General features: G+C 40.7%; 1 protein-coding gene across 10 annotated transcripts in view; it reads right to left on the bottom strand.

The window, feature by feature from the left end:
- The window catches only part of LOC128902119 (alpha-protein kinase 2-like), an 89733-nt gene that overhangs the window by 57916 nt on the left and 4005 nt on the right, over positions 1-27812 (bottom strand). For 8 of the 10 annotated variants that reach the window (XR_008463631.1, XR_008463633.1, XR_008463628.1 and 5 more), the window contains 7 exons: positions 19009-20716; positions 7561-10441; positions 4816-4963; positions 3170-3297; positions 3035-3070; positions 731-1005; positions 521-609 (listed from right to left, as the gene is read on the bottom strand). Coding sequence is in view for 4 of the 10 variants with exons in the window: in XM_054184510.1 (XP_054040485.1) it covers positions 521-609; positions 731-1005; positions 3035-3070; positions 3170-3297; positions 4816-4963; positions 7561-10441; positions 19009-20364 (4913 nt within the window). In the remaining 6 variants the exon portion in view is untranslated. The other 2 variants (XM_054184515.1, XM_054184513.1) reach the window with 2 other exon arrangements.

Below are 27812 nucleotides of genomic sequence, written 5' to 3'. Positions count from 1 at the left end.
TGGAAACTTCTGAAATGAAATAAACCAGTCTTTGGGGAAAGTTAGAATCAGAGTTGAGCTTTCTGGCTTAAGCCTCTCTCTACACAGAAAACTTGCCTAAGGAGTGACTTCATACCAGCTTCAGAATGAGCATGATTTCTCTCAAGATTTCATTTTTAATGGAAAGTTGGAAGGCCTGACTTATCTGCTACTGCTGTTACTAGATGATACTGGTAGTATCACCTACTGGTGTTACTTCACTAACACGAATCATTTCCTCTAAATTTATATCAAAATCATGCCTTTTGCCTGCTACTTACTGTCTTTACTCCTTATTATTCTTCTGTAATGGGAACGGAATCTCTCCCACCACCTTTATATTCAGTATTATTTAGGTCATGATTCCCGCTGTAACACTGTTCTCAAGATTACTCTTTCTTCTTCTTTAGTAATTACACCTAGCAGTCAGTGGGCAGCTGTGACACAGGACAATATGTATACACATACGTGTGTATGTGTATAAAAATATATATATACTCACTCTGGTACTTCCCCAAAGCCTTCCAAGGGCTCAGCTTCAGCTGCATATATCTTCGCATACTCTCTTGCAGTATTTTGGACGTAGCATTCCTATATTACAAACAGATGCCTATGGAATATTACTCAAAACTTTTAACAGATTGTCTGCATGAATATTTGCAAGACAACTTTTCCCCACAATTCTTGCTTACAAAGGACAGGGGAAGCTTACCTGCAGTGCTAGTTTGTAGTTCTTTTGAACTAGATCATCCTTACTCTTGGTCCCATATGTGATAGCATTGTGCACTTTGAGAACACAGGCGTGGCCAGGACTGAACACTGGCACGAGGCCTTGCATCACTTTACTCCGGAAGGCTTTCCGGTGCATGCCTTCACCAAAGTGAAGCTCTTCTGTAGCTATTATTCCATGCAGGTTCCCACCAAAATAGCTGTCACTGATGAAGTCTTCTCTGAACATGAGCTGCATGAATTCGATTTCTTCCACACCTAAAACACAATGCCACTTTGTTCTGCACAACATCCTTCTGCAGTCACAGGGAAAGGGGTGCGCATGGGAGAACAAATGCATCTTTCCATAGAGTTATTAAAGAAAACGCTCAATAGAAACAGAATACATGGCCTCACTTGTGTTAATATGGGGTTGGGACCCTGCTCCTCTAAATGTAGCTTGTTGCCTCTAACATCTAAAGCCAGCATGGAGAAAGGTGGCAGTTCAGGTTCATAAGGAGAGAATACAGAGTGTAGCACACAGAAAAGAGAGGTAAAGATCACAGAAGCTAATAGTTTTCAAAAAAACCCCACCTATTAGGGGAGTTGTAAACTGGAGCTTCAAATGAATGTGAAGAAAGTCAAGCTGACTGAGAACTAAAGAGGCATCGAGGTAACACAGATCCTGACAACTCTGGTTTTTTGGGAAGCCAGAGACAGTAAAAAGCTAATGTGCAGCAGTGTATGTAGATATGAATTTAGAAGTAGAACACAGTTATGTGCCCAAAGTGCTCAGAGCACATTCTTCTGAAGCTAGCCTGTCTTTTCAGAAAAGCCAGAAATTGCTGGTACAACCAGAGCTTGTTTTAGATTTCAGCCTGGAATCTTTTCAGGGAAAGATTCTGCCAACATGTTCATAGAGGCATTCAGCTGAAAGAGATCTCAGTCCTTATCCGATACAACCATGATGGAAACATGCCTTTCCCAGTACCAACCACATTCACTACATCAGCTCCAGAGTTGCAGACTGGCATGTTAACGTGTTTACTGCTTTTCAATCTGTCAAGCACCAGCTTAAAAACAGGCTGATTAGCAAAGGCAGAAGAAAATAACAAGATTTTTATTTCATAAGTGATTTTGAGTAAGAACCACATGTCTATAAATGACCATGTCAGTTTCAATCAAAAAGCAAATACATCAATTTTAGCAATCTTTATATTCAGGAGAAATTAGGAAAATAGTATTTCTCTTATCCCCACCTGTGGCTTTTGAAGGGACCAGTAGTATAAGAATGTGTGCCTAAGTTTGTTACAGCTGAAATCAAGCAGGATTATGGATTTCACCCTTTCAAATGATCGTTGGAATACAAATGGAAAAAAAAATGTAGGAGAGGGGAAGTGGTTAAGGTTAAGCACTGAGAGAAACTAAAAAATTCTAACTGCACTTCAAGTCTCTCTAATCATAACATTTCAAGGAACATCCATGGAAAAGATAAATAGGAGAACAACCAGTCTATACAACCCAGCAATGACATCCTTCCAGCTCCCCTCTGTAGTTATCTCTGGGTTCTATTACCTCTCTCTGAAGCACAGAGGAACCAGTGCACGTATAAAGCTAGAACTAGAAGGCTCCTTAACTCCACCTAAAATTCTCTGTTGGTCAAAGTTATACAGTGCTGTTGCATGAAAAGTCCCGTCTTTATTTTAACAAGGAACGAAATGTTTAATTTTATTCTTTTTAGAAAAAGAAAGACAAATCAATTGGCCGAATGAAGTACTTGATTAGTACAGTGTGTACGGAAATGATAAACCAATTTGCAATGCACTGTCTATCTTTAGCTGCAGCACAGCAAGACATATGCCGAGTGTGATTAAACACAAGTTAACATATGGGGAAAGCATTCCAAATCTTCAGGACCATCTTTCTCTTGGAGTAAAGTTACACAGCAGGTGACTTGCAAAGACCATGTGTTCAAGCACCACTGGCAAGCTTTTCTGCTAAAAGAGCTTTCGGTGCTCTGTGTGTGTCTGCGTCTCTGTATGATGCGATGCAATGCTCTTTCAGTGTCTACTGTGTGTGAAATGCTACTGCAGCAAGCTAACGAGAAGTTACACAGTAAAGTTCAAATCAGTAGTTTGTCACAGCAGGTACTCCATCACTCTGCACAAACTGTTCCATCCTACATGAGTTTCCCATGGGATAACTGTCAAAATGTCTCAGTCTGATATATTTTTCCACCGTTTGTTCTACTTGAAAATCAGAAGGAACAAAGATTTGAGCACACCCTCAAGAAGATGTGTGTACTTACCTTCCCAATTCTGAAAACTTGAGAGATGTTCCAATACTACAAGGAAACAGAAAAACAGATTTTGTAGTAAAAAATAATACGAATGGAAACTGCCATTGTCATTATTATTAATCAAAATTATAAACTGGGGTTTACCTTCAGAGGTCAGATTAAACTCAGCAGTCACCTTTCCATACACATTATTCAAGCAGCAATAATACATTCCCTGGTCTTTGTTACTGGCTTTAGCTATTGCCAAAGAGACGGGAGAGTCATCCTGGGCACTGTAACAGAATGTTAATTTTCCACATTAATACTTTTAAAAGATCTGTCCTGATTATTCCATGTATCTCTCCTCCTGTCCCTGTAATTTATGTCCCTCGCTGCAAAGACTGATTCAAATATGATGTAAGTAGACAAAATATTTTATTTCACCCTACTTAGGAGAATCCAGTCTATTATGTGTTTCTCAAAAGATGATCCTACTACATTCTGACAGAAAAGTGCCTCAATCAAATACAAAAATAATTAAATCACACTGAAAGGCATTCTAATATTCCTATCAATATCTTGCCAAATATATAAGGAATGGATATATGAAAGCTGAAAATGTTCTGTGCTATTCCTCAATATTGATTCCTCACTCAGCTTTCTCTGTTCCTTTGCTTTTTCAAGCCATGTATTTGCTCTGGGATGTCTGTGTATGCACCTTCACAAACAGCTCGGAGGCAGCTGTTATCGGGGCGCAGTGACACGTGAATGCAGCTACAGTACTTGCAGACCCAGGCTGGCTCTGGAAGCAATAAAACTACACTGCAACAGTGCTATGACGGAGTGAAAAGTCCTCTTAGACCATGAAGGTTTTCATATCTACCACAGTGGATGCCTATGGAAGTATTTATCAGCAAACCAGATAATCTATGCAAGGATTACAGAGACCTGGCTATTGTGTTTCAAAGCTTTTGTGCAGTTAATTAGCGAAGCCCCCTTTAAATACCAAAAGGCCGCAAGAAGGTCTCCCTAGAGCCATCTCTTGTTCAGGCTGAACTCAGAGAGTTCAACCTGAACTCTCCACGCCTTTCTTCACAGGAGAGGTGATCCAGTCCTTGGATCATTTCTGTGGCCCTCCTCTGGACCTGCTTTAACAGGTCCAGGTCTTTGTTGGGCTAGGGACCCCAGAACACAGTACCCCAGAACTGGACGCGGTACTCCAGCTGGGGTCTCACGAGAGCAGAGTAGAGGAGGAGAATCACTTGGCCACGCTTCTTCAGATGCAGCCCAGGATATGATTGGCTTCCTGGGCTGCAAGTGCACATTGCCAGCTCATGTCCAATTTTTTGTCCACCAGTATCCCAAGTCCTTCTCTGCAGGGCTAATCTCAATCTGTTCATCCCCCAGTCTGTATTGATAGTGTGGAATAATCACGGCAAGCTCTACATTGCATGTTAGTTGTTTCAGCAATTTGCTTCCACCACACAAGGTCAGAGCGCCTCCCACATATTAACCAAGGGTGTTTATGTTGTTTGGCTGGGTGCTGAGGTTCAAACTTCATCTGATCTTTTACAGTACTCGAAAGCTGGATGAGACTGCTTATAAACAGGCTGAGAGGAATTACTGGTGATGGAATGCAAACTATGACAATAGTAATGCACTGTGTGAAGATATGCTTCTTAATTACCCTGTTTAAACTTATTTTTTGCACCTATCATACTAACCCTCCTAACAGGTACAAGAGTGAATCACTGTCATATTTCCCCAAAAGCTATTTAGAAACTACCAGTCCTTCAGAAACATTCACTCACCTTCTCTGCAGTCGAGCTAGTAACTTGGAATCTTTAGTCCATGTAATGGTGGAGTCACCATGAATGTCACCAAATTGACAGCATAGCTTAATATTTCCAGAGCAGTCAGGGAACAACTCTGCTTGGATTTTCTTCAGCAGCTTGGGAGCTTGAAACAGAAGAGCCACAGTTTAGGATTAGAAGATAATGACATTGTTTTGGCATTTTAAAGGAATCCCAGAATGATTTGCAGATGTTAAGAACACGAATCTGACAACACTGGTAAACAATGATGATTTCTTCTGATGCAGAAATCAAGGCTTTAAAATACAGAGGTTTTAAAATACCGATTCAGTGCCCCACACAGTCAATGGAAATGTTTTCAATGCAAAGACATTCTGAATTTATGGAAAAGGACCCGAGGGAAGTTCTAGACTGAAAAGCCATCAACATAAAATAACTTGTTAATCAAAATACATTCTCTGACTAAAGGAGCAGCCGGTTTTATCAGTAAAAAAAGACACCGCAAAGGTACAGCATACCATACGGCTACATAATGAGAATTCCTATTAACTGAATACTTGTAACTAGTAGATTTTTTAACTGATCACAGCCTTTGAGAGAAAAGACTTTAAGTCCCAGCACATGCTCCAAGGTGTTCCTGGAACATAGCTAAAACACACTGCCAGGATGAGACTCTTTGCAAGATGCAGTGGTGGCACCACTTCCTTTAAAACACTGCTGGAGGGAGGACCCCACACTCAGTGGTTAGATATTTGCATTTGGTAATGTCAGTGGCCTTTGCTTCCCTCTGCAGTTTCAAAAGATTAATTTCCCACCTCTAAAGAAAATCCCTACCTTTCCAGCCACAGGGCACGTCCCTTTGCTAAACCTTGGGCATTACGCAGAACAAATCCAAGAGTCATTCAGGTTACAGAAAGAGAGCGCTCGCTCACTTTGGGGAAAGTCCTGACAACCTGGTTCTCTGCTAAGACTTGTTTACTGTCTCACAGAATGCTCCAGCATCTTTCTGCAGGCAGGCATGGCCTGAGCAGGAGGATGGAGGGTACTTGGAAAGAAAGGGAATCAACATATACTTAGGGGAAGGTTTTGGGATCATGACACATCCCTGTGCTCAAGCGAGATGTCCCTGCTGGATGTAAGGGATGTAAAATGCAAGATGTTATGTTTCCTACTGTGTTAATTCTGTGCTGCTGCACTCTAAATGAACTGGCATGACACTTCTCCCTCAGGGATCCCATTCCAGCAGTTTAACTTTCCCCGTCTAATGCTGGATCCAACTTGAAGGGTGAGGCACCTGGAATTCACTGCTATGTTTAACTTGTAGTCACTTAAGTCCTTAGGCCTAAGAATCTTGCTGAATCAGGGCTAAAATGACGCAGACAGTATGTGACAAAACTGTAAATAGAACTAATGGCTCCAGATTCCCTGCCCTAACCACAAAGTCGTCCCTCCTGCAGCTGAAAATAATACAAAAGAGAACACTGAGTATATACCAGACTAACCATACCAACCTTCCCGTAATACTGGGCAAAGGTCCACACAACAAAGTACAAACATACATCCACTTCAGTCTAGACTGAAGCAGATTACAAGCAGGTTAAGAAAATTCAGTCTTATCTGATTCAAGCCTGAATGTTTAAAACATTTTCAAGCATAGCCTCAGGTACATGGAAAAAGACCAGGAATTTCTCAACAATCGCAGTTTGTTTGCTCTGCTTTGAAGGAATGTGTCTCTCCTCCCACACATTTGGTTCTCTGGCAAGGGACACATGTTCAAACAGAGAAAAGTCTTGGGGTTTTTTAAATGTGACTGGAAAAGTGGAACTCTCACCAGACCGCACTGTAATTAGAATCTCTGAAGTGCTTCATAGTTGTGTAGCTTACCTTTAGTCACTGTTCAGTCTTGCTCTGATCTATTAAATTATTTTATGCTGTGAACATGAAATATAATATCAAAAGGTAAAAATAAGACCTTGGTCCTTGCAAAGTATCCAGAGAAACCACAAGTACCTTATCTGTCTAGCTGTTACACTCTTGCTAGCCCTGTTTGCATTTTGTTGTACCTGTTAGCAACCCCCTAGAGGCTCTGACAAGCAACCTGAATCCCATTTCAGTTATATCTTCTCTATGTCAACTTAATATTGCTAATTTCATCAGTGTCATTTGTGACCAACAGCTGTGAAAAGGAATGCAGAACCAGCCATTGGTCATCAGATAGAACTGCAAAACATTATGTTTATCAGTGGCACCCTACTAATAACAATAATACTTTACTAGTAATAAAGCCGTTTGGTAGCCAAGAGAGGGTAATTGCATTCAGGAGCCACAGTGTAGAAGTATAACTGGGAACACAGCCCTGCAGGAACACAACAACATGCAAGTACTGGGCTTGCAGTTGCTATATTTTGTGTAACTATGTGCTACCACTATGCTACAAATCCCTGAAAAGTTACTTCAAGAGACAAATGGAGAAGTAACTATTTCAAACGGGTTAAAAACTTCATAAATTAAATATATTTGCCAGCTTGGAAAACGATGTTAGGGAGTGTTCAGCTCTGTGCCAAGGGCACAGCACTAGTCACTAAGTTCATAGAACTGGAAATTGAAATCGGTGAGGGCAGGACCCCTTTAGCTGATGTGATTCAGACTAAAGGAGGTTTGCAGTGTGTTTAACGAATTTAAATTTCATACTGTAGCCAGAACCACGGGAAAGGACAGAAACGAAAATCAGTTTTCTCTTACCTTTGCTATCCTTTTTCAAAATGAGTTTCCTTTGCTCTTTTCTATCTTCTTTATGAATCATGCCTGCCTCACTCTTCACAGACTTTTTCACACAGCTAGGATCCTTGCTGACATTTCCGCTCTCCTCCAGGCGGGGCTTTTTTGACAGCATTGCTGGTGGCAATTTCTTCTTAGCTCCAGTAGCAAAAAGCCCACTTTTTGCTGTGTCTTGTTTGCATTTGATGGGCTCAGGCTCAGCAGCGGTTGGTGGTGTCTGGTAGGATTTTGACCCTTCTTGATTTCTCAGCCTTTCCGCGTTGACTGGGAATGGATCATACGTGGTCAGCGCTAAGGAGAATGGCTGACTTCTGCTATAGGGTGGCTGCTCTTGAAAATACTGGCTGTTCCCTGAATCAACTAGGGACGAATTAACTAAACCACTTACTACGCTCTCTGATGTAGTGACTTCTTCATCTTTATCATAGTCCGTAGACTTAATTGAATTACCAACCTCAGTAACCTTACTGGAAGAGATAAAGTCAGGACAGGACTGCTTAGTGCTAATATTCATAATCTGCCTCTGAGCCTTGGAGCTAATTAAAGTGTGCAAAGGAGGCTTTGTTTCAGCTTCATCTGGGTTACATTCAATAGCTCTTTGAATCTCTTGTTTATTTTCACACAAGACTGCTTCCTCCTTGTTTTCTTCAGGTACCTGATGGAATTGATCCTGCAATGCTTTGCAGAAAGTTTCCAGCGTACTCAAATTTTCATCTACTTCGACTGCAATTTGTGTGGATTCAGTTTTTCCCTGACTTCCTCTGCCAGGACAGCCCATTGCTGACACACTGGTAAGAAGGCCCTCTGACTGGCGTTCAGGTGTGAAGAATGGTAATGTTTCTTTTACAGCCAGTTGTTGGACATCTAACTGATGACTGATACCTCTGTAATCCTCACTTGCTATCCTGTGGTTCTCATTTTGAGCCTTTCTAGGCAGTGGAGTACTAACTGATGTTACACTTCCAGATGCGTATGCGTGATGTTCTGAAGAATCTGTTTTTAACTCTTCATCAGAATTAAAGGCGCTGTCAACAAAAAATACATGCTGTTCTGATGTATTATGAGAGGAAACTGCAGTCTGACTCTCTGAAACATGACTAACTCCTGACTCACAGGAAGTTTCAGACCTTTGTTCATCACCTGTGCATATCTCTCTCTGTTCTTCTCCTGTTTTACGTGGTTCATATCTGGGCATCTCTACATAAAAATCTCTTAAAAATGGATCCTCAGAAGAGGGAGTGAATGTCACTTCCTGTTTTTCTATTTCTGTCGGTCGGTCCATATTTTGGAGTAGATTCTTACGTGTTATGGTTTCGGGAGCCTTACTTAAATTAGGCAATTGCATTAGGTAACCGTATTTCTGTGCATTAGAAACAACTCGAGAATCTTGACAGCCGTTATTTTCTGAAAGATGATAACTGTCAGAATTAATGTCATTTTGTGCATTCAAGTCTGAGTGATTTCCATTTTCTTGTAAATTCTCTTCATAACTTTTATGTATGGTGTTTACAGAAGAGTGTTCTTCATGTGTAAATTGATTGGTATTTTCACTGGGGAAAATGTCTTTCTCTTCAGGGAAATAAGCCAGTTCTTTTCTTGCTGGATAACAGTTTCTAAAATTACACCCTTTACCAGGTACAGACTCATTTATCAAGGATATGTTGTGCTCAGTATGAAGTAATTGTCCAATTATCCCATGCGACTTATGTGACATAAGCTGGTTTTCTTTCTCACATGCTAAACTACTATTCTGACCATTTCTTAATCTTTGAGGAGAATCTGCATCACACGTTTGTGAAGCGTTATTAATGGCAAGCTTTCCTTCCCAAGCAACAGTCATTTGAATGGATCCATTAGTGTCAGTTAACGTGTGATTTGGCTTCTGCTCCAAGCACTCCCCTGTATTTAAGATGATGCTATTTGCTGAAAGACAAATGGATGGTGCTTCCGTTTTATTTCCAGTGCTAGAATCTAGACATATACCATCTGTTTCTACCACTTGTGCAAGACAAATGTTTCCCATGGATGCACTGTTATATGCTTCATCTGCTTTAAGTAGGATATCAGAAACATTGCAGTCTTCTTTCTCTGTTCCTTGGCTACCAGCTGGCTGCGTAATAGGTTCCTGCTCCTCTATCACATTTATTGGCAAAGGCTGAGCAGAACAGGTCTCCTGTACAAAGTTCAGTTCTGTGACTTCAGTATTTGTCAGCCTAATTTCTAAACTTGTGATTCCCCGGTTTTCAAATGGGATTTGATAGTCTGAGTCATCTTCATGAAGAAGTTTCCACAGCTTGTCATGCACTGCAGATGTATCAGCATCTCCCTTGCACCCAGGTTCTCCAGACTCCAGGACTGACTTGGGATTAGCTTGAAGCAGAGATTCATCACATGACCGAGTAGAGAGAATATCTGTGTCGTTGCTATCATGTGAGTCAAAACTATACCTTTGCTCTGCCTCCCTTGGCTCATCACACAGCTTTGCAGAAGAGAGAACAGCACATAAACATTCTTGTTTATCAGGAACAGAGTTCGTGTCCCATAAAGGAAAAGGTGAAATGTCACTCTTTGATTCATTGCCATCACTAATAATCCTAATTCCTTGTTCACAGAAGACTTGTTGGTGACGACTTTCTCTCTTATCACAAGGAGCACGGTGTTGAGAATAAGTCTGTAAATTTGCATTTTTTGCTTGTAATGTCTTTTCAGTACAGAGCATTTCTGAAGCTGGAGGGATGGTTCCTGCACTCTCACAAGTCATGAGTATGCCATCCTTTTCTATTTCAGGCTCCATACGTAGTCTCTCACAATTCTGGGTAAAGATTTTAAGATTAGCACCTTGATTCTACAAAGAAGAAAAAAAGACAAATGTAATTAAAAAATAGAATTGTTGCTCGATACAGGCCTGAACTAGAGTCCTGCCTTGAAATGTACCTAATTTTTTATTTTCTATTTTTTAAAATATTTGTCAGCAATCAAGTTTCTGATTTGTAGCTATCGACCTAATGGATTGAAATCAAACACCTGGGTCTTAACAGCCTTGAACCCTGGTAAGTTTCAGATCTGGATCCAAATGCTGAGAAATATAAAATTTAATCAAGACGAAGATCAATGACTGATATAGTCCAGCTAGTTAAAACCAGATAAAATAAAATAAAATAATAATAAAAATTAAATAAAATAACCAAAACAATATAAAACAGTCATGTCTATGCCTTTTGCTAACAGTCAGAATGTCGCACCATACTTATGCAATTACCACATAATCCAAACTGTGAGTTTCTGGAACTGCCCAGACTAGTTTTTTGGGAACTTGCCTTCCCCTTTGCTTCCATCATGGGCATTGTTATCTTAAGTTTCCCAAAGATGCTTTCTTAGTATGTATCGGTCTTGAAAAGTTTCAGAGAATGTCCCCCCCATCTGCCCTGCTATGTACTTCAGAACAAGACTGCTACCAAGAAATGAACATCTCTGGGTAAGTTTTAAGCCATCTTCAAAATTTGTCTTTGGTCACCTCTGAGCCCTTGAGGTGACAAGTCCCGCTTCAAAAGGGAGTGCCAGAGATCAGTCCAGATCTTGCCTCTGCCCAAGCACTAATGAATTGCTCAGTATAAAGCATATTCAGCCCTCCTCTAGCAGAGACATGCATTGCAACCTTAGGGGTACTGCTGGGAAAATTGGGGCGGGAAATAAAAATCCATATCCCTCCTGCATCTCTTTTAGTCTTCTATATCAAAATATGCGAAACTGTCACTTTAGGTAGAAACAATCCATTCCTCAATTAAACTAAGCCAAACTGAAATTAATTTATGCAAGGAGAGCAGACCTTATTAAAGACACCAACTGGCTGATGTTTGGGCTTGCATGGGATGAAGAAAGTGCTGCCATCTGCCTGGCATACAAAATCCGTTAAACTGTTCACCATTCCCCTCAGAACTGAGCTTTCACTCTTAAAATCTTGTCCTGGTGTCCATGCAAAGCTTTTGTTCTCCAGGATTTTCTCCGGTCCTCTTCAGCACTAAATCAATTCCATGGAGGTGGTAAGCATGTTTCACTCATAGCAAATCACAGAGGGAGAAGCCTGCAATTTTTTACTAGACAAAAATACATTGTTTCCTAAACGAATTATGCTTTAAGCATTTGGTTGTCAGAACAATCTGTAAAAGTATAGAGCAATTTAGCAGTCAACATTTGAAAAAAAAAGATTTACTTTCAAGTAGCCATTAATGGGTTATAACAACATGGACCTCATGAATTAGTTTGTACATTTGACCCTGTATCTTTCCAGTGGTTGTCTGAAGCTTTGCACCTACGCCCAGTAAAAATGAAGAAATGCTAAAAGACATCAGACTGAGTTTAAAAAACAGCAATATTTCTAGACATTTTTAATTTTTTAGCTTTTATCCAGCCACAAACTCAACTTCATAACTGTTTGGGTTGGTTTTTTTCCACCATGTGAGTCCCAGTTCCATAGTTATTTGTTAACTTGTAATGATGTGCTGGATGGCTGAAATTAACAACTGTGATCCATAATGGGTGAGTTCCTCTGGGTTACAGCAGAGCTGTAAATGTGTAATGAGTGCTGGTAGACGCATAATTCAGAGAAGCGATTCTGAAAAGATGCAAGTGCCGTTACTTAGTGCAGGATATGTAATGAAGGATTTCCCATGAGTTGCTGTGTGCTCGGGTAGAGGCAGGAGCTGCTCAGACACTGGGTTCTTAGTTTCCATAAGTGCATGGTAAAAGGATTACCGGCTGTAGTAAAAATTGCTTCCCTTTGCTGCAAAAGCCACCCACTTCAGCTGCAATTCCTTTCATCCTTTCTGTTTCTCCATTCAGCTTGAGTAGGATGTGGAGCTGACTACATGCTGTGGACAATGGGGAAGGAAGAGATATAGAAAATTTTTGTCAATGACTTTAACTGCTGTTCCCACCCCAAGCACCACGCAGTTGCCACCACACTGTCTTCAAAACTCCTTGGCCAGTGCATACTTACCTAGAAACCCCGAGCCCAGGAACCTCAGCTCCACAGCTGCAGTCCCCTCTGATTCCCAATGCCTTGGTCTCCTGCTCAAGCCTGCTCTGCAGGAGAAGATGCCGGTCTCTAGGCCTTTTGAGTTTAAAGGCACACCTTCTCTCAAGTCAAGGGGGATGTGAGCCTGGACATGTCTGTACAGTCAGTTCCAGTTTTCTTCTCAGTCAGTTCTGAGCATTTGGTCTCAGCCTAGCGTTCCTTCTGCCACTTCCACTTCCCCCTCAAACCTCTGGAAAGCAGAGTTTATTTTTCTATTCCTTATAGCCACAGCAGCCTCAATCACAGCTTTCACTACAACCTGTGGAATTCTTGCTAAGTATGTTAGACAAATGATCAGCCAGTCCCTACCTGCTGTTGGTATGAAACTGAAAATAGCCAGCTCTCTCATGCCCACTTGAAAGTGGGTTTATTATCTCAAGAACCCTTTTATCTATCTAATCTATGTGTCTGTCATGTTGGCATCTGTCTGTCTCGAGCATTTATGGACAGGCAGCACTGTAGAGTCTAGACACACATTTTGATGTCCGGAAAATAAATACAATGATGAAAGAGGGCTTGCAATGGAATACCTTGCCTTGCATTTGACAAAAGTAGGTCTGAAAGCAGAATGCAATTTGAAGCCTCATAATGGCACATTTATTAATTTTTTAATTGATATTTAACAGGGATATGTGCTCCTAGAGTATGTGGTAATCAGCTCCATGTTATTTTTGTTTGAAAGTACTTATACCCAAATCCTTTAAACGTATTTTAGGAAACCTTACTGGCTTTAACTTTGGTATTTTCTTAGATTAGATTTATTTCAGCTAACACAGTCCTAGAACTATTCATCTTGATTTGTTTTTTTTCATTCCGTGTTCTCCCAGGGAATTCTGGGGTTTAATGCCATACATTTTAACAATTGCTTCAATTATTGGACAGTCTGCTTGACTCCAGGGATGACCAAAAGAACTAGAGAACAAACTGGAGAATTTAATTCTGTGAATACAGTAGAACAAGCAATTTTAATTTGTGTGCGTAACAAACTGCCTGCTATGAGACAACAGAAAAATGAAACCACAGTTCTATATTTAAACTCATAACCGAAATAGACAGTCCATGTACCTTTGTTATAAAGCCACAGTCACTGTGAATAAAGGAGGGATAAACAGGTAAGTCAGTCACATAATAGCTATGTAAAAGGAAAATGGGAACAGCCACTTCAAAACCAGAGCTTTCTTTTTAACCTATTGTAAAATCATGATGTAAGGAGGACCCTTCCTTAGTTTTTTGCTCTGCTAACAAGACCCATTGTGTGTGAAAAGCAAAGAAGGACCACAGGGAGTAAGTGAGCACTTTTGTTACCTCTGAGTTGTGTAAGGAAATAGGGGACAACATGGAGAAAAGATGAAGAAATTTGAAAGGATTCTACTTCTTCCTTGCAATATGATAGCAGGAACATTTTTGCCTGACAGTCTCTGTGGAGATCTAGATGACAAGGATGACCAAACTGATGACCTACAAACCTGCAAAACGTTTTACAGGTGAAGTGAGCTTCTGCCAGAATGTTTCAAGTCACCTCTTCAAGTCACCAGGAACCAAGAAACAGCACCTGAACCGTGGCCTTAAATGATACGGCAAAACTGCCCTGTCCCTTCAGCCCAAGCTGGGCTGGTTCATTTTCAGATCTGGAGATCTTCTATTCAATTCACTATACCATGCAACTTAGTGGCCAACATGTTACATTTTTCACTGTTTCTTTTAATGGTTTTACTGCCATACTACGCTCATAGAAAGCTGAGTATGCAAACTACACATAAGTTTAAATAAGGCCTAGATCAAAAATATAATTTTCTGAAAACAACGCTCTGGCTCTGAAAGCCATTGACTCTCTTGTGGCAATACAGAGGGATCCATTTATGTTGTCTACCTCCTGGTTTAGTATTTGCACTTAGTATCCCATAGCCACTCTTGGCTTTATCAGTTGTAGTGGATCACATTTTGGTGGGAATGACAGCTTCTCTGAAGTTAAAAGAGATCGCTTCCGGATCTGACAGGCTCTTAAGCTTGGCAGGCTGTGTGGTTTTCAGTGATTGGCTTTAAATAACACTGAATTAACAAGCAATAGCAAATACCTGGGGGGCATTCTAAGAAATGTGGTATAGATTGGCTGTGCTTCAACACACATAACTGCATCAACAGGATGCAATCCTACAGGTACTCTGGGTCCAGACTTGTGCCGGGGTTGAAACTGACCCCAAGTCAAAGGCAGCAGTCACTTGTTACACAGAAGTAAACTTCAATCTGGTGCAGCCAGGAGCATGGCTGGTTTTCATTTTTAGCTTGTTTTATGATTTTTAAGATAAGATAATTCAGCCCGTAGAAGGTGATGAATTAATACTCTGAAATCCACATTTACAAAACTGGAAAAACAGTGCAGGAAGCCTGACTGGGAAGGACTACTGTTGGTGTTCAGAGGGAAGTTCAGGTAATTACCCCCATCAGTCATTGTTTGGGCCATCTAATAAAAGCATCTACAGAGAGGCCGAACAATATCGGATACTAAGGAGACTGGGGCAGTTCAAGAACCTGAACAAGATACAATTAGTACCATATCTGGGAGGGTTTCATTAAAGAAATACTTGATTCTTAAGGGGAGTTTTCAACGTACGAGGCATGGGAATACAGCACCTGAGCAAACTGTGTTATTTAATTTTGTTACTGATCTCAAAATAAAAAAGAGTGAGCACACTTGTGAGAACAGCAAGCTTCTTCAACTTCAACTTCTGCAACAGTGTAGAGGAACTCAAAGACTACACTGAGCCAGGTGGCCTGGGAGTGCTCCCAGTTTCTGGGACGCAGTGCGCCTCAGCCACATTCCAGGCCCATTTCAAGACAAGGTCTGGGCTCTTGCTGGTCCCTTTTTCACCCAGGTTTCCATTCAAAGGAGGAAGCCAGAAGAGCCATCGCATCTCAACAGGTAATCCGCACAAACCTATACAGAAAACCCCCAGAATTATGAATCTGAGCAGGAAATTAAATAAAATTTGATTTGGAGAAAGGAAAGTAAGGCACATGGGAATACAATACATACATGCCAAGAGGAAAGATATCAGGGGTAAACTACACTGCTGACCAAGACATAAAGATAACAGAGGGAAAAACTAAATATGGCAGGTAATAATAAGGTCAATGGAGGTTGTGGCATGATACAGGAGCAGAGCTACAATTTCCTTTCTTGATGTCTCACAACAAATAATGTCCAGAGACTTATTAAAAGATAGAGTGAAGGTAAAACAGAAACACCAGTACAAGTGCTTTGATTTGTAATTAAGGCAGAAACTCTATGTAGTTAGCTAGAGCCAATAGTGATACTGGCACTACCTTTACTTATCAGTATTTCTTGATATCAAAATGCACAAGCACATCATAATTATCTCCTAAATAAATATATAAAGCTAGGACCTCAGAATGACAGAATATGAGAAAGCATTAAAGAAAGCCAAATACATTAGGTTGTGATAAAGCAAAGAACAGAAAAGCAGCTAAATCCCCTAACTGCTGTTAGGGATAAAAAGGTATGAGGAAAGTTGGAGTTAAAATGACCCTTTTCCATGTGAGTTTTGTACAAAGAGAGGTTTCCATATAAATGGAGACTTTACTTACAGTGGAGAATTACCTTGCTAAACTATTTCCTCTTAAAAACCAGTGAGAAACCGTGAGGTAAAATTAATCATCTCATTTCAGAGATGAACTACTTGCTTTCATTAACAGAAATGGTTCAGCTACCCTGGAATCTAATGAAGCAGAGGTATGACGTACTAGACAAAATACTTCTTGTGCACAACCAGATTACCCGATTACTTGGAACACCTGTGTCACTTCTGCTTCTCTCCTTTTTGTACAATAAAATTTACAATCATCTAGAAGTGACATAAATTTATGTCAAGAAGGTCAAACCAAGTATCTCAAATTTTATGAGAACAGGCTATCTGAGCAAAAACAAAATAATGTCAGGATGACTAATAGATCTAATCAGCAGGAAAAAAAACCCTATAGAAATACAGAAACATCACACACCATTCTTCCTGGAGTATCAGTGCAAACATTAAGTATTTTGTGTATGCCCTGGAATCCCTCTGAACCTGCCAGTTCCAGCAGGACTTCACCAACATCACTGGCACTCGGCAGGCCACATGGGCTCTGTAATTCAGGAGTGACACCAGTACTTTGTGCTGAGGGTGCCGGCTGACCAGTAAACAGAGACCAGCTCTTGAATGACACACTGCCAACTTGGAGCCTCCTGGCTCTCTGTGCAGTATGTAATATCATACAGCTGGCACAGTTGGCTTTTAGGACCTATTACTAATTAAGCTTTTTTGAAGCATTATATAAATAAAGAATTTCACCTGGGTCTAGACCATGAGGTCATGAGAGAAGTCAGGAGCCTCCCACATTGACCATCTGATGGAAGGAGAAGTCACCCAGAACAGCAGTTGCTGCACAAGACAGACTGCAAAGGTTGTTCCAGTCAGAGGCAACTTGGCACTACAGGGAAGTGTAAATCCTTGGGTAATTAGTGCTGTGGTTCTGTGGCTGCTATGTACCTCTCAGCAGACCTGATTCACGACATGGACAGGGAAAATACAACGCCCTTCAAAAGCGGTCAGCTGCAGCTTTTGCTATGAGGCCCTCACCTTGCTCCTGGCAGAGCTGTCTCAAATGCCGAGCTCCAGCTAATACCACGTGCTCTTTTACATAAACCTGTGTGCAGCGATAGGTGGTTGATTCTGTCTTGCCTTTCTTAGGTTACACAAGCAGATTGCTGAGCAGTTTCTGGTGTACTATTTAGGAGCTGTGAGAAGCTGTCCACATTTTCTTTGTGCTATAGAGTAGTTTCCAGATGGGATGCTTTGGTTTGGCTCATTTTCAAGACCACATGATTTTGAACCTGCACCTAAATTTCATCTTCGTTCATGCGTGTATAAAATCAGGCGTTCAGTCTGTGCGCATCTCTAGCCCTTTTGCGCACACCAATACTTCATTCCTACTTCATTTCTATCTCGTGTAAAGTTTTGGTCACGGACACAAAAACAGAAGAAATACATGCTGACTGCAGGTATCAAGAGTCTAACTAGACAACCCAAAATTTGGCCACAGCACTCACAGAAATGTAACAGCTGCTCTTTGAGAAGAGGGTTCCGGGATTAAAATTATTGTACCACACTTGAAAAAAAATGAAACAATGCCTCTTGCAAACCATGGTAATACATACTGGCAAGAAATCCTCAGTACGTTAATTTCAACCAGGTGGGTATTCCCCATCATAAGAACGTTATGTGCTGCTAAAATGTGATTGGAATTTTATGTACTATAAAAACAGAGAAACTTGTGGATGTTTTTCAGGCAGAAGAATTCAGTGATTTTTGACTGCATTAAGACACCCCAGTGGTGAGATTATAGTCAGTCTACTACACAGAACTGGGAGACATTTTTACTTAAATAATATTGATGAAGAAAAGCATGTGGAACTGGAAAAAGCTTGTGTTTATTTGCCATAAATATTTTTTTCTGTGCCATTAGCTATGCACCTTCAAATCAGTAAAGTCAGTGATAATAAGATTATTCATTATTTAATACTTATATATTTATATATCTTCAGTCTTTACTACATGAAATAAAAAGTATGATCCAATTCTCCCCCTTAATGAAGGCTGGTGGAGCATCATATCAGTCTGTACAACTATACTACATCCCTAGTTGATTTCCTACCAATAGAATAAAATATGCAAGTACATGGAGAGTACCACTTTGGGTTTTTTATTTTTTACTGTTTTTTACATTCCAACTGGAATATCTGACTCTTTCATTGTTTTATTTTTAAAAGCAAAGCTCCATTCACCTCTGTAACATGAACTCTCCGGATTAAACTCCCCTCCTTGTTATAAATTCAGAGAAAACCTCTGTTGATCTGTTTTAAATTTCTAGCACCATCAGTGGATGACAATTTTGTTCTTTGAATATAAACTGAAAAGAAAGTAGATCAAAACATTCTCCGCTCACAATAGGTATTTGAGAAACTTTCTAGGTTGAAAGAAGCATTACTTTGTAAGACCTGTGCAACAGCCCACGTATCAGATTTCCCTATCCAGCTGTCCAGAGTCCCATTAGTGACTCTTACTATTGCCAGCCTCACTCTATAATTAGAACAGCTTATGGTTTATTTGGGCCTTTTTCAAAACCAGATTTCCTTCCCAGCCGTAGCTGTCATTCAGAAATACATGAATAGTACCTTTCAAAGTAATTTAAATTTTACATTATTTTGTGACAAATAGGAACAAAATGCTTTCAAATCAGTAGAGCAGCTCTTTCAATTAAATGATAAACGCTTTACTTACCCTGAGCGAGACGTGTTCATTTGGCACCTGATTTTGCTCAGACAGGCCCCAAGTCCTTTGCCTCTCCCAATGACAGTCTTTATCTGCCTCTTCTGTGTGACACAAGCCAGCCTGCATTTGCAAGCTTTCTGTCTCCTCGGGGATCTGAGTTGAAACAACACCTTCCTGACTGGGAAACGAAGCACTGGATTCCCTAGCCTGTGCAGCAGTCTGGAAAGATTGTCCTATATTACTTACATATCTGCAAAGCTCTTTAGGGTTTAACAATTTTAAAAGGTTTCTTCTTAGACTTTCTGTTAAGGTACAGACAGCATGCCTTGCATTTTCCTCCGGCAAATTTCTTCCCCCCTCCTCTAGCAGCAAAGAGCTTTCACCCAGCAAGTCCTTGTCCGTACTGTTTTCTGTCACCGTCTCTGAAGCCTGATTTGTCAAAGAAGCACCTATGCCACTAGTAGCGGAGTCCACCTCGGCACGTACATTATCCTTGTTCTTTGATTTGTCAGTTGGGAAATCTGCAGCTGAGTGGCCACTTCCGTGATTTTCTTCTTCAGTTCTGTGATGGTCATTTTCAATGGCTGCAGAGGCAACAGGCACTTTGTTTTCTTTGTCTTTCAAACTGGAACTTTTATCTCGGTGCTGTCCAACAGTGAGAGTCATCTCTGTCTGCAAAGTTGACTGGCTGTACATAGAGGGGTCTCTCCTTACATTTACTCCTTCGAATTTTGAGTGATGACCACAGAAGCCAATGGTGGTATCCATAGGCGTAGTGTTATCTGACACTTGGAACAGACAAGGCATTTCACTGAGGAAGTACGCACACCCATCACAATCCTTACTCAGTTTTAAATCATCTTCATCATCACTTTCTAATAAAAATTGTAATTTCTTTTTCCAGATTTCATTTTCATGCACTGTCAGCACATCTGAACATTCAAAATACTCTAGGTCATCATCAGAAAAGTCATCACTTACACTTGAAATTTTCTCTGCATAAATCTCCAGAATGGTGGCAGAATTTTCAGAATCATCCTTTATAAAATGATTGTGATTTATTATGGGAGTATCTGCCTGATCACTGAACATGGTATTCATATTTAGAGGTCTACTGAGCCCACTCTTTTTACATGCCTGGACATCTGCCAGATACTGGCCACATACAGGGTCTTCCGTGTTAAGGCAACAGTTGTCTGTGTGATAAGTGATTACATTTGAAGGGTGGGAATGCACCTGTCCGCTGCAGTATTGCTCTGCTTTTCCAGCAGTGACACTGACCATACTGTTAAAATGAATTAGGTCATCACCATTCTCTGAAAAATCCCTTAGGCAGGAAATATTTTCCTGAGTTTTTACATCCATGTTCTCTTCCCTGTTAGGCAAGTGTTTGTTGAATTTCTCAGACGGGGACAATACTGATGCTTTTCTGATCTTCTCAATCAGTAAACCACTGATTTTTGAAGAGTTAGAATCTGGTGAAATTAAGGTGGGGTCACCCTCACAGGGGTAACTCTTGTGCTGTGCAAAATTTTTCTCGTTCTTCTCATTTCACCCTGAATTTTCGCACACTGTCATTTAGGTCAGTGACAAATTCTGGGGAAGTTTTGTTTTTTATATCTGATTTCAGTTCAACAAAGGTTGAATGCCAGGTCATTCTAGCTGTCAAACTGTTTCCAAGTACTGCCCAATAAAGCGCAGATCTCGCTCTGTGCACCTGCAAATAAAAGAAACACAAAGTTTAAAATTACTTCAAAATAGGTATACATATTTTCTAAAAGGTGGTCAATTGACACATAGTTGGAGGATTTAAAAAAAAGATAAATCATTATTTAAAAGTCAAGACCAAACATTCAGCAGTAACTATAACCCAGCTATCTATGCAATGGCACTTAAAGGCAACACATTGTAACTGTCTGGAGGGATTTGTGCTAGGAAAACAAATTCTAAAGCATGTCTGCACATACAAGGAGCAGCACAAAACAGGCTTTAGCACATGTCGTTTAGACATTTCTAAACACAAACAGTAATCTGCAAACAATGTAAGTTTTCACATGTGCATGGTACCAAGTACCTGCTATTTTGGTAGTCACATTGGCACAACAGTAGGCCATTCCTTGAATTGGCATCATAGGGACATAAATTCTAAAATCTGTTTGTAGAAATACCTGGAACAATGAATCTGGTTAGATTTTACAGGGCTATTTCTGTTTAAAGCAATTCTGTGTACGTTGGCTTGATGTCTGTAATTTCTGTGGTGAGAGAACAATGAAAGGAGGCTGGTTAGCTTCAATTTCCTGTTCATGTCGAGTCTTACTTTCAAACAGCTGTGCAGTAGCAAAATGGTATGGCAATGCAGAGTTTACGTAAGAACAAAGTGAAATACACCACTTCCATTAGCTGAATCCAAATAAATATGGAATCGTGTCTCTCTTTTTGTAAAAAAAACTTGTTTCCTAAGCATCCCCAAATCTTAGGATTTTAGATACCCGAGATATTTTTGTATACTACTAGGAGGCACTCTGGGTCATTCTTCACCACAGAGTACCCACACTAATCACAGCAGGACTCTTCCACCATCCAGGGATCCACTCATCAGGGAAAGTAGTGTAGCAGAACTGAGTTTCAAGTAAATTTGACCCCATGAAGGATGCCAGACTAAAAGCTCTGAAAAATAGTGACCTATTTTTATTCACAGAATTGGTATGACATGAAGAACAGCAGGAAAAGCTTTCTTGCCATCCTGCTAATCTGATGAAGCAATTTAAAGACCCCTCTATTCATTCTCCTTTTCCTTCTCTCTGCTTCTCCCATTGTGACCTTTTTCAGCTTATGTCTCTCTCCTGGCTGCACGATCACCATCCACTAGCCCCCAAACACAGCAACCTTTCCCAGTGCCCTTTCAAGCACTCCATAGCGCTCTATCTGCTCTCTGCAGGGCCACAAGCAGAGCAGTCATTGTGCCTGTCAGCACCCAGCTTCGTGTCAGTCCACTGCAGACACTGATCAAAGTCAGTCAGTAAGAAAATACGTGGAAGCCAGATTAGAGCTTAATGGCTAAATAGCAAGGGGCTTGCATGGCTTGCTTGGAATCTGCCTCTCGTGTAAAGAGCATAAAGCAGATAGATATATTTTAATTTCCTTCAGGCAAACCCCGCCACAGACACCTTTTCCACAAAGTTACCTGTGAGGCAAAAAGAAGGAAGAGAAGGTGGTTAATGCGAAGGATACTAGAAGGGACAACGTTAGGCTGTGTAACAAAGGAGTGTAGAGGAACAGCTGCTGGGGCAACCAGACCAGCACCCTCTCCCAGCACACAACATATATGTGTGTTGTATACACGCATGTATGTACCTACCGAGTGCACGTGCTCTGCCTCACTGGTTGGACTTGTGGCATGAAGCTGCAGCAGCCTTGCTGTAAGGCTGCTGGCCTCTGCACCTCCCAACAGGCAACCCAGGTCAGCACAGGGCCTTTGGAGTGCATGAAGGCAGGAGACGGAGAGGAGAGCTCAGTATTTGCGGTACAAAAAGAAGGGGGAGCGGGAGGAGGCAGTGAAAAGGCAGCAAAGATGCGACATGTTTTGTCAATTCAGTCTTGGAATACATTGGCAAAGGCCCAGCACGCAAAGAGGTGGATGCCAATGGGAAAGAACGGTTTGAAGAGCAAGCCTGATGTGCCACAAAGGTGTACTGTCAGCTAGGAGGTGTAGCTGGGAAGTTGCCAGAAGATGACAAAATAGCTTTGCAGCAGTGCAAACCAGCCTGGTCAGAGTGGCTGAACTAGAGATGCTTGACAGCGTGAAACTAAGAGGGGAAACATGCGCCGCTGTACAGTGCTGCTGATGTACAGAAGGTTTCAGGTTATCCACACAGGAGGTACAGGGCAGGAAGCTGGTGTGCAGGCTTCCTCACACTACCACCTTTCAGCCTGAGAAGCAGCCTCATTCAAATATGCTCATAATATGGACTTCTCTGCTGCAGATAACAAGAGGAGGACAACGAGTGCATATTGTAGTGGTTTTAAATAACGGGGACACCTGTTGACTGGCCCTAGGCCAATACTCTACACTTGCTTCACGCAGGCCTTTGAACTACAATCTAGGCCATGCATGCAACAACAGCCCAGAGAAAAACAGGCATCAGATCCCATTATTTTCAGCCTTTCAGATCCCTGATCACATTTCGCTTACCATTTCAACTTTAAGAAATATAAATATTTAACAGAAAAAAATGGAGCAGTAGAGATTACTCTCTTTGTTATCCATTTTATTACATGTCGATGGAATTACCCCCCAGCATTCACCCATCTCCTCATAAATATCAATTTGCCTAATGCTCCCTCTGTTGCATTCTTTCAAATCTGCTTTCATCTTCACTTTTCAGAAGACCAGATGCCTCTCTTCTCTTTTTTGGAGGCTATAAGTTATTCTAAAAGCATGGTAATTTTCCCAGCTAAAGAGAGATTTGGCAACATTTTTTTAATGCAGATTGACTCATGAATACTCCTTACTAAAGCAATTGTACTATACAGTTACCATTATCTTAGTTCAGCTGCATTTTGACATCGAGGGGAAAAGAGATGTCAGATTTCTCGGTATGAAAATTAGATTAGATTGCCGTGCATTTTGTCAGATCCAACAATGGAAATTAAAGCAAAATAATTTTCCATGAGGAAAACTGCAATAAATGCTGGTTTTCCACCCAAGATAGAGAGACGTTATTGTTTTAAAATCTGGGGAGAAAACAGAAGATATAGATAAAACCATCATTTCAATTATTGAATTTAGATAGAAAATGGAAAGAGAATTGTCAGTATAGTACCCTCCCAGCTCCTCAGAAAACTTTTGACAGAAGATGCATAAAGAAATTCACTGAGGGAAGATGAATGGGAGATCAGCTATTTACCATCAGCTATTGACTAGTAACCTGAAAATAAACTCAATTTCTAATAAACTGGGTTTTGAACATTTGGTGCAGAGAAGACAAGAGAACATTTAAATGTGTAAAGGTGTTCTGGCTGCTTGCCTCAAGTCTTGCTCTGGAAACCAGTGATGCTACTTGGTGAATCAGGTACTAGCTAATGACAGAAGGACGGTGAAGCACAGAGATTAACACCACCAGGTTCTAGCAGGTAATGGTAAGAAAGGTGCCTATTTTAGTTCTCTAACTATCTGGAATCACATTTTCCATCTCTTACTTATCAAAACAATGGTGATTGCTGGAGAATTTTATGGTACCCCTTGAGGTGAATTAAACACACTTTTGTGTTTAAATAAAAAATAAAAATAAGAAAAAGAACAATGTATTGGGCAGAGTCCTACAGCTATAAGTGGTTCTACAAGGGTCTGCAAAGACCATCAGGAGCCCGTTCCTGACACAGACCTGCACAGCACCATCCCATGAGCGGCTGTATGGGCTCCACAGCCTGGCCCTGGGTCCATCCCCAGCCCAGCTCTGCTGCCCAGAGGTGGCCCCCGAGCACTCACAGTGCAGGATGGCTACAAGACAATACCCTGCCTGTTTCTTATCACCAAGGGAAACTTCATTCCCTTACACGGAGTAGTTTGGTCTCTGGAATTCCTGCTCCCAGACCGCTTAACCCCTTCTGCAGCTGGGCCTTCTTGCCCTCCATGACAGATCACTCCTCAGTCACAAATTACCACTGCTGAGCAGCTACAATTTGAATTTCCCCTTCACTATCCCTGGATATGTTGGCTTTCCCCCTTCCCCTTTCTCCAGCCACCACTCAGGTCTCTTCCCTTTCCCACAAGGAAAGCCATTTAAGGTCTGTGTTGCCTAAGCTTAATTTCCTAGGAAGCAAGGATAAGGGAAAACAAAGCTGGCAGCAGCATGAAAACAGTAACCTGAGAACTGTGGCTGGATATCATTTAGGAGAAATACAGAATTGATGAAAGCCTGGAATGGTCCGATCAACAAGGCAGCAAAGGGCAGTAAAGATATTTGTAGATGCTTCACCAAAATCCTTTTATGGCAGGAAATAATCAAAGTGCTTGTGAAAAACAATCAGTTTCAAATAATATTATGCAAATGAATGGGTAGAAAAAGCATCAAAATGGCTAAAATAATCACACAACATTTCTCTAAGGAAAATACGTAAAACAAATTCACCTAAATTTTCAGAAAAAAAATGCTTTTGTTATTGAAAATTCATACTTTGTCATAATTCCATCTTGGTTTTGAAAAACTTATTCATAATGAAAAAATTGTCTGAAATTCCAGTTCTCATGTCAGCAAAAATTTTTTTAACTGACAAAAATATACAAATCTGATTAAACTTAAAAAGTGGCCATTAATTTTCCTCTCTTACATCACTTTTTTTTTCTACTTTATTTAGTTACAACCAAAATGGAAACCTTCCTTTGTAAGCAATTTCACATTCACAGAAGTTATTTCTACAGAAAGCTTACGTATTTTACAAGCTTAGGAGGTAATCGTGTCTTTCTGTGAGGTTCATTTCCTATGCAGTCAGTGGAAAAAATTCCCTTTCCTACCTCTCTGAAGATCTTTTCTCTTACGTACTATGTATTCATCATGTAATCTCTGTTCTCTGTATACCCCTACTCAGCTCACACCCTTATTCAACGGGATTTATTCCTATCTTTCAGAGGCACTTCCTCCTCCCTCCCTTTCACAGGACCTGTCAGTCTATACCCACGTACTGTCTCTCTCCTTATCGTTGCCACACAAGCCTGTGGGGCAGGGACCATTCTGGTATTCACATGCTGCCGGGCACAATGGCCACCTGATCTATGCCTAAACCTTGTATAGTTCTGCAGTACAATTAATCTATCTAAACATGCTCTGACAACCCAAGCATTGTCTAGGTACGTTAAAAGCTCCACATCAGTGCAGAAATACCCCCATATGGCTGTACATATTCTGCACATGCCCCGCTTTACACCCACGGCAGTGCAAAGGAGTGGGAAAGAAGAACCTGCATTGGCCCACGCAAAGGGTTATCTTAGCTAAACACACAGGAGGAATGAAACTGATAATCCTCCTATGTTTTCTATTAAGAAATATCCTTCCATCAACTAATATTTTGGTCTCTTTATACCAAGTTCACACTGGGTCTGGGACACCTGAAAACACAAGAAAAACAGATAGCTACATAAATAATGTCTGTTTGTAATAGCCTTAGATCACACACACCACGTCTTCAGTAACTAATCTGCCGTTGTCCAATTTATGGGGCCACAAAAAATCTGGTCAAGGATTAACTTTCATTGAACTTCTACACACAAACCTACATAGAGGAAAGCACAATCTTTCTCCTTTGTACATATGTGTATATGAGGAGGATGTGGATCCATGTATAATACAGTCTACTCACCTATTCTTTTAACACTTCTCCATCAGAATGATCTTGTTTAGAAAATCAGTGGAGAATTTGCTTACGTGCTTCATTGCTTATTCTGAGATACTTCGTCTGAGACAACAAACTCCCCAAATGCCAGCAGTTTCCTACTATCACCTCCATTCCATAGACCAAACTTTGGGATCTGGATTTGCCCTTTTGAAAAACAATTATTATCCCCTAGACTATGCTACTAAACTTTAAATTTATCAATAGCTCCTTCTCAACGTGCCTTGGCATATTATATACATTTTCATACATCCCTTTATAGAGATGTTATATTGGCGGGTAGCTCAACCACAAAGGAAGCTGGTGGATATAATTAGACCTCATTTAAGATAAACATGAAAAATCTCCAAACCAAAACACTAATAACCACAAAACCTTTCTTTATGATGAACATAAATGATCATATACTATGCAGATCCAATCAGAAAGCTAGCTGGTATGGACAGACAGTTATAAATATTATATCAATTAAAGGGAGAAAAAGCAGCAAAAGCAGAACAGAAACAACAAAAAAAAAAGGCAGAAAGGAATCTCCACCAACCACACGATCCCAAGAAAAATTTAAAAGGGGCAGTGTCTAAAAGGTGGGACTAGATGGAACTCTCCACTACCTGGATCTGTATCCATGCCCCTGCCTCACGCTGGCACCATGTTGGAAGGAGTGCTGCACACACTGCTTTTTTCTTGCCCTGATTTGGCACAGACAGAACACATGAGCACGTGGGATATAACGAAGTCCTGCCACAGCCTGGCCAGGCCCTCAGTCTGCGTGACCAAGGACTGAGGCAATGCTGAGGAATGCAAAGGTGCTTTAGTCTAGATACAAACAGGAAATTTTGGGATGAAGTGCTGGCCACAAGATACTTATACATGTGATTATTGATTTCTATACTGCTCAGGGAAACAGGACTTTATATGCATCTCTGTCAATAAACATGACTGCACTGTTTAAGATTAGGCATGAAAAGCCACATACCACAGACATATCATAGCAATTCCTAGAATACGTATATGAGAACTGAAAGAATAACATTTACTGCAATAGCTTGCAGAGCAAACAACTTGCAGGAGCAAACGTAGCTTAAAATGAAAGATTACTGCTAACAAAGCTTGGGTTTTTATGACCCCAGGTTTTGAATTGCTTGTGTTTTTATGACTGACTCTCGGATTTCAGAGATACAAAGACATCACAGGCGTAATCACTCAAATAACGTTACAGATCCTTTCCAGAACGACCAACTATGGCACCGCATGTATAATGTATATCCTGTCATCCAGTCATCTGCGAAACTTTAGGGTCCTGCTCAAATACAGTTACGTTCCAAGGTTAATGCTAATTCCCTTTCCATTCTCCCTGGAAATATTTCTCAAATACTTCTTAGCTTTCTTGCAAAGAGTGTGCATGCCGTTTGTATAGCTGTGAG

The sequence above is a fragment of the Rissa tridactyla genome, chromosome W (assembly GCF_028500815.1).
Source record: "Rissa tridactyla isolate bRisTri1 chromosome W, bRisTri1.patW.cur.20221130, whole genome shotgun sequence".
NCBI classification, from domain to species: domain Eukaryota; kingdom Metazoa; phylum Chordata; class Aves; order Charadriiformes; family Laridae; genus Rissa; species Rissa tridactyla.
Note: the sequence above shows the minus strand (reverse complement) of the source record. Positions and strands in the feature narration are given on the sequence as shown.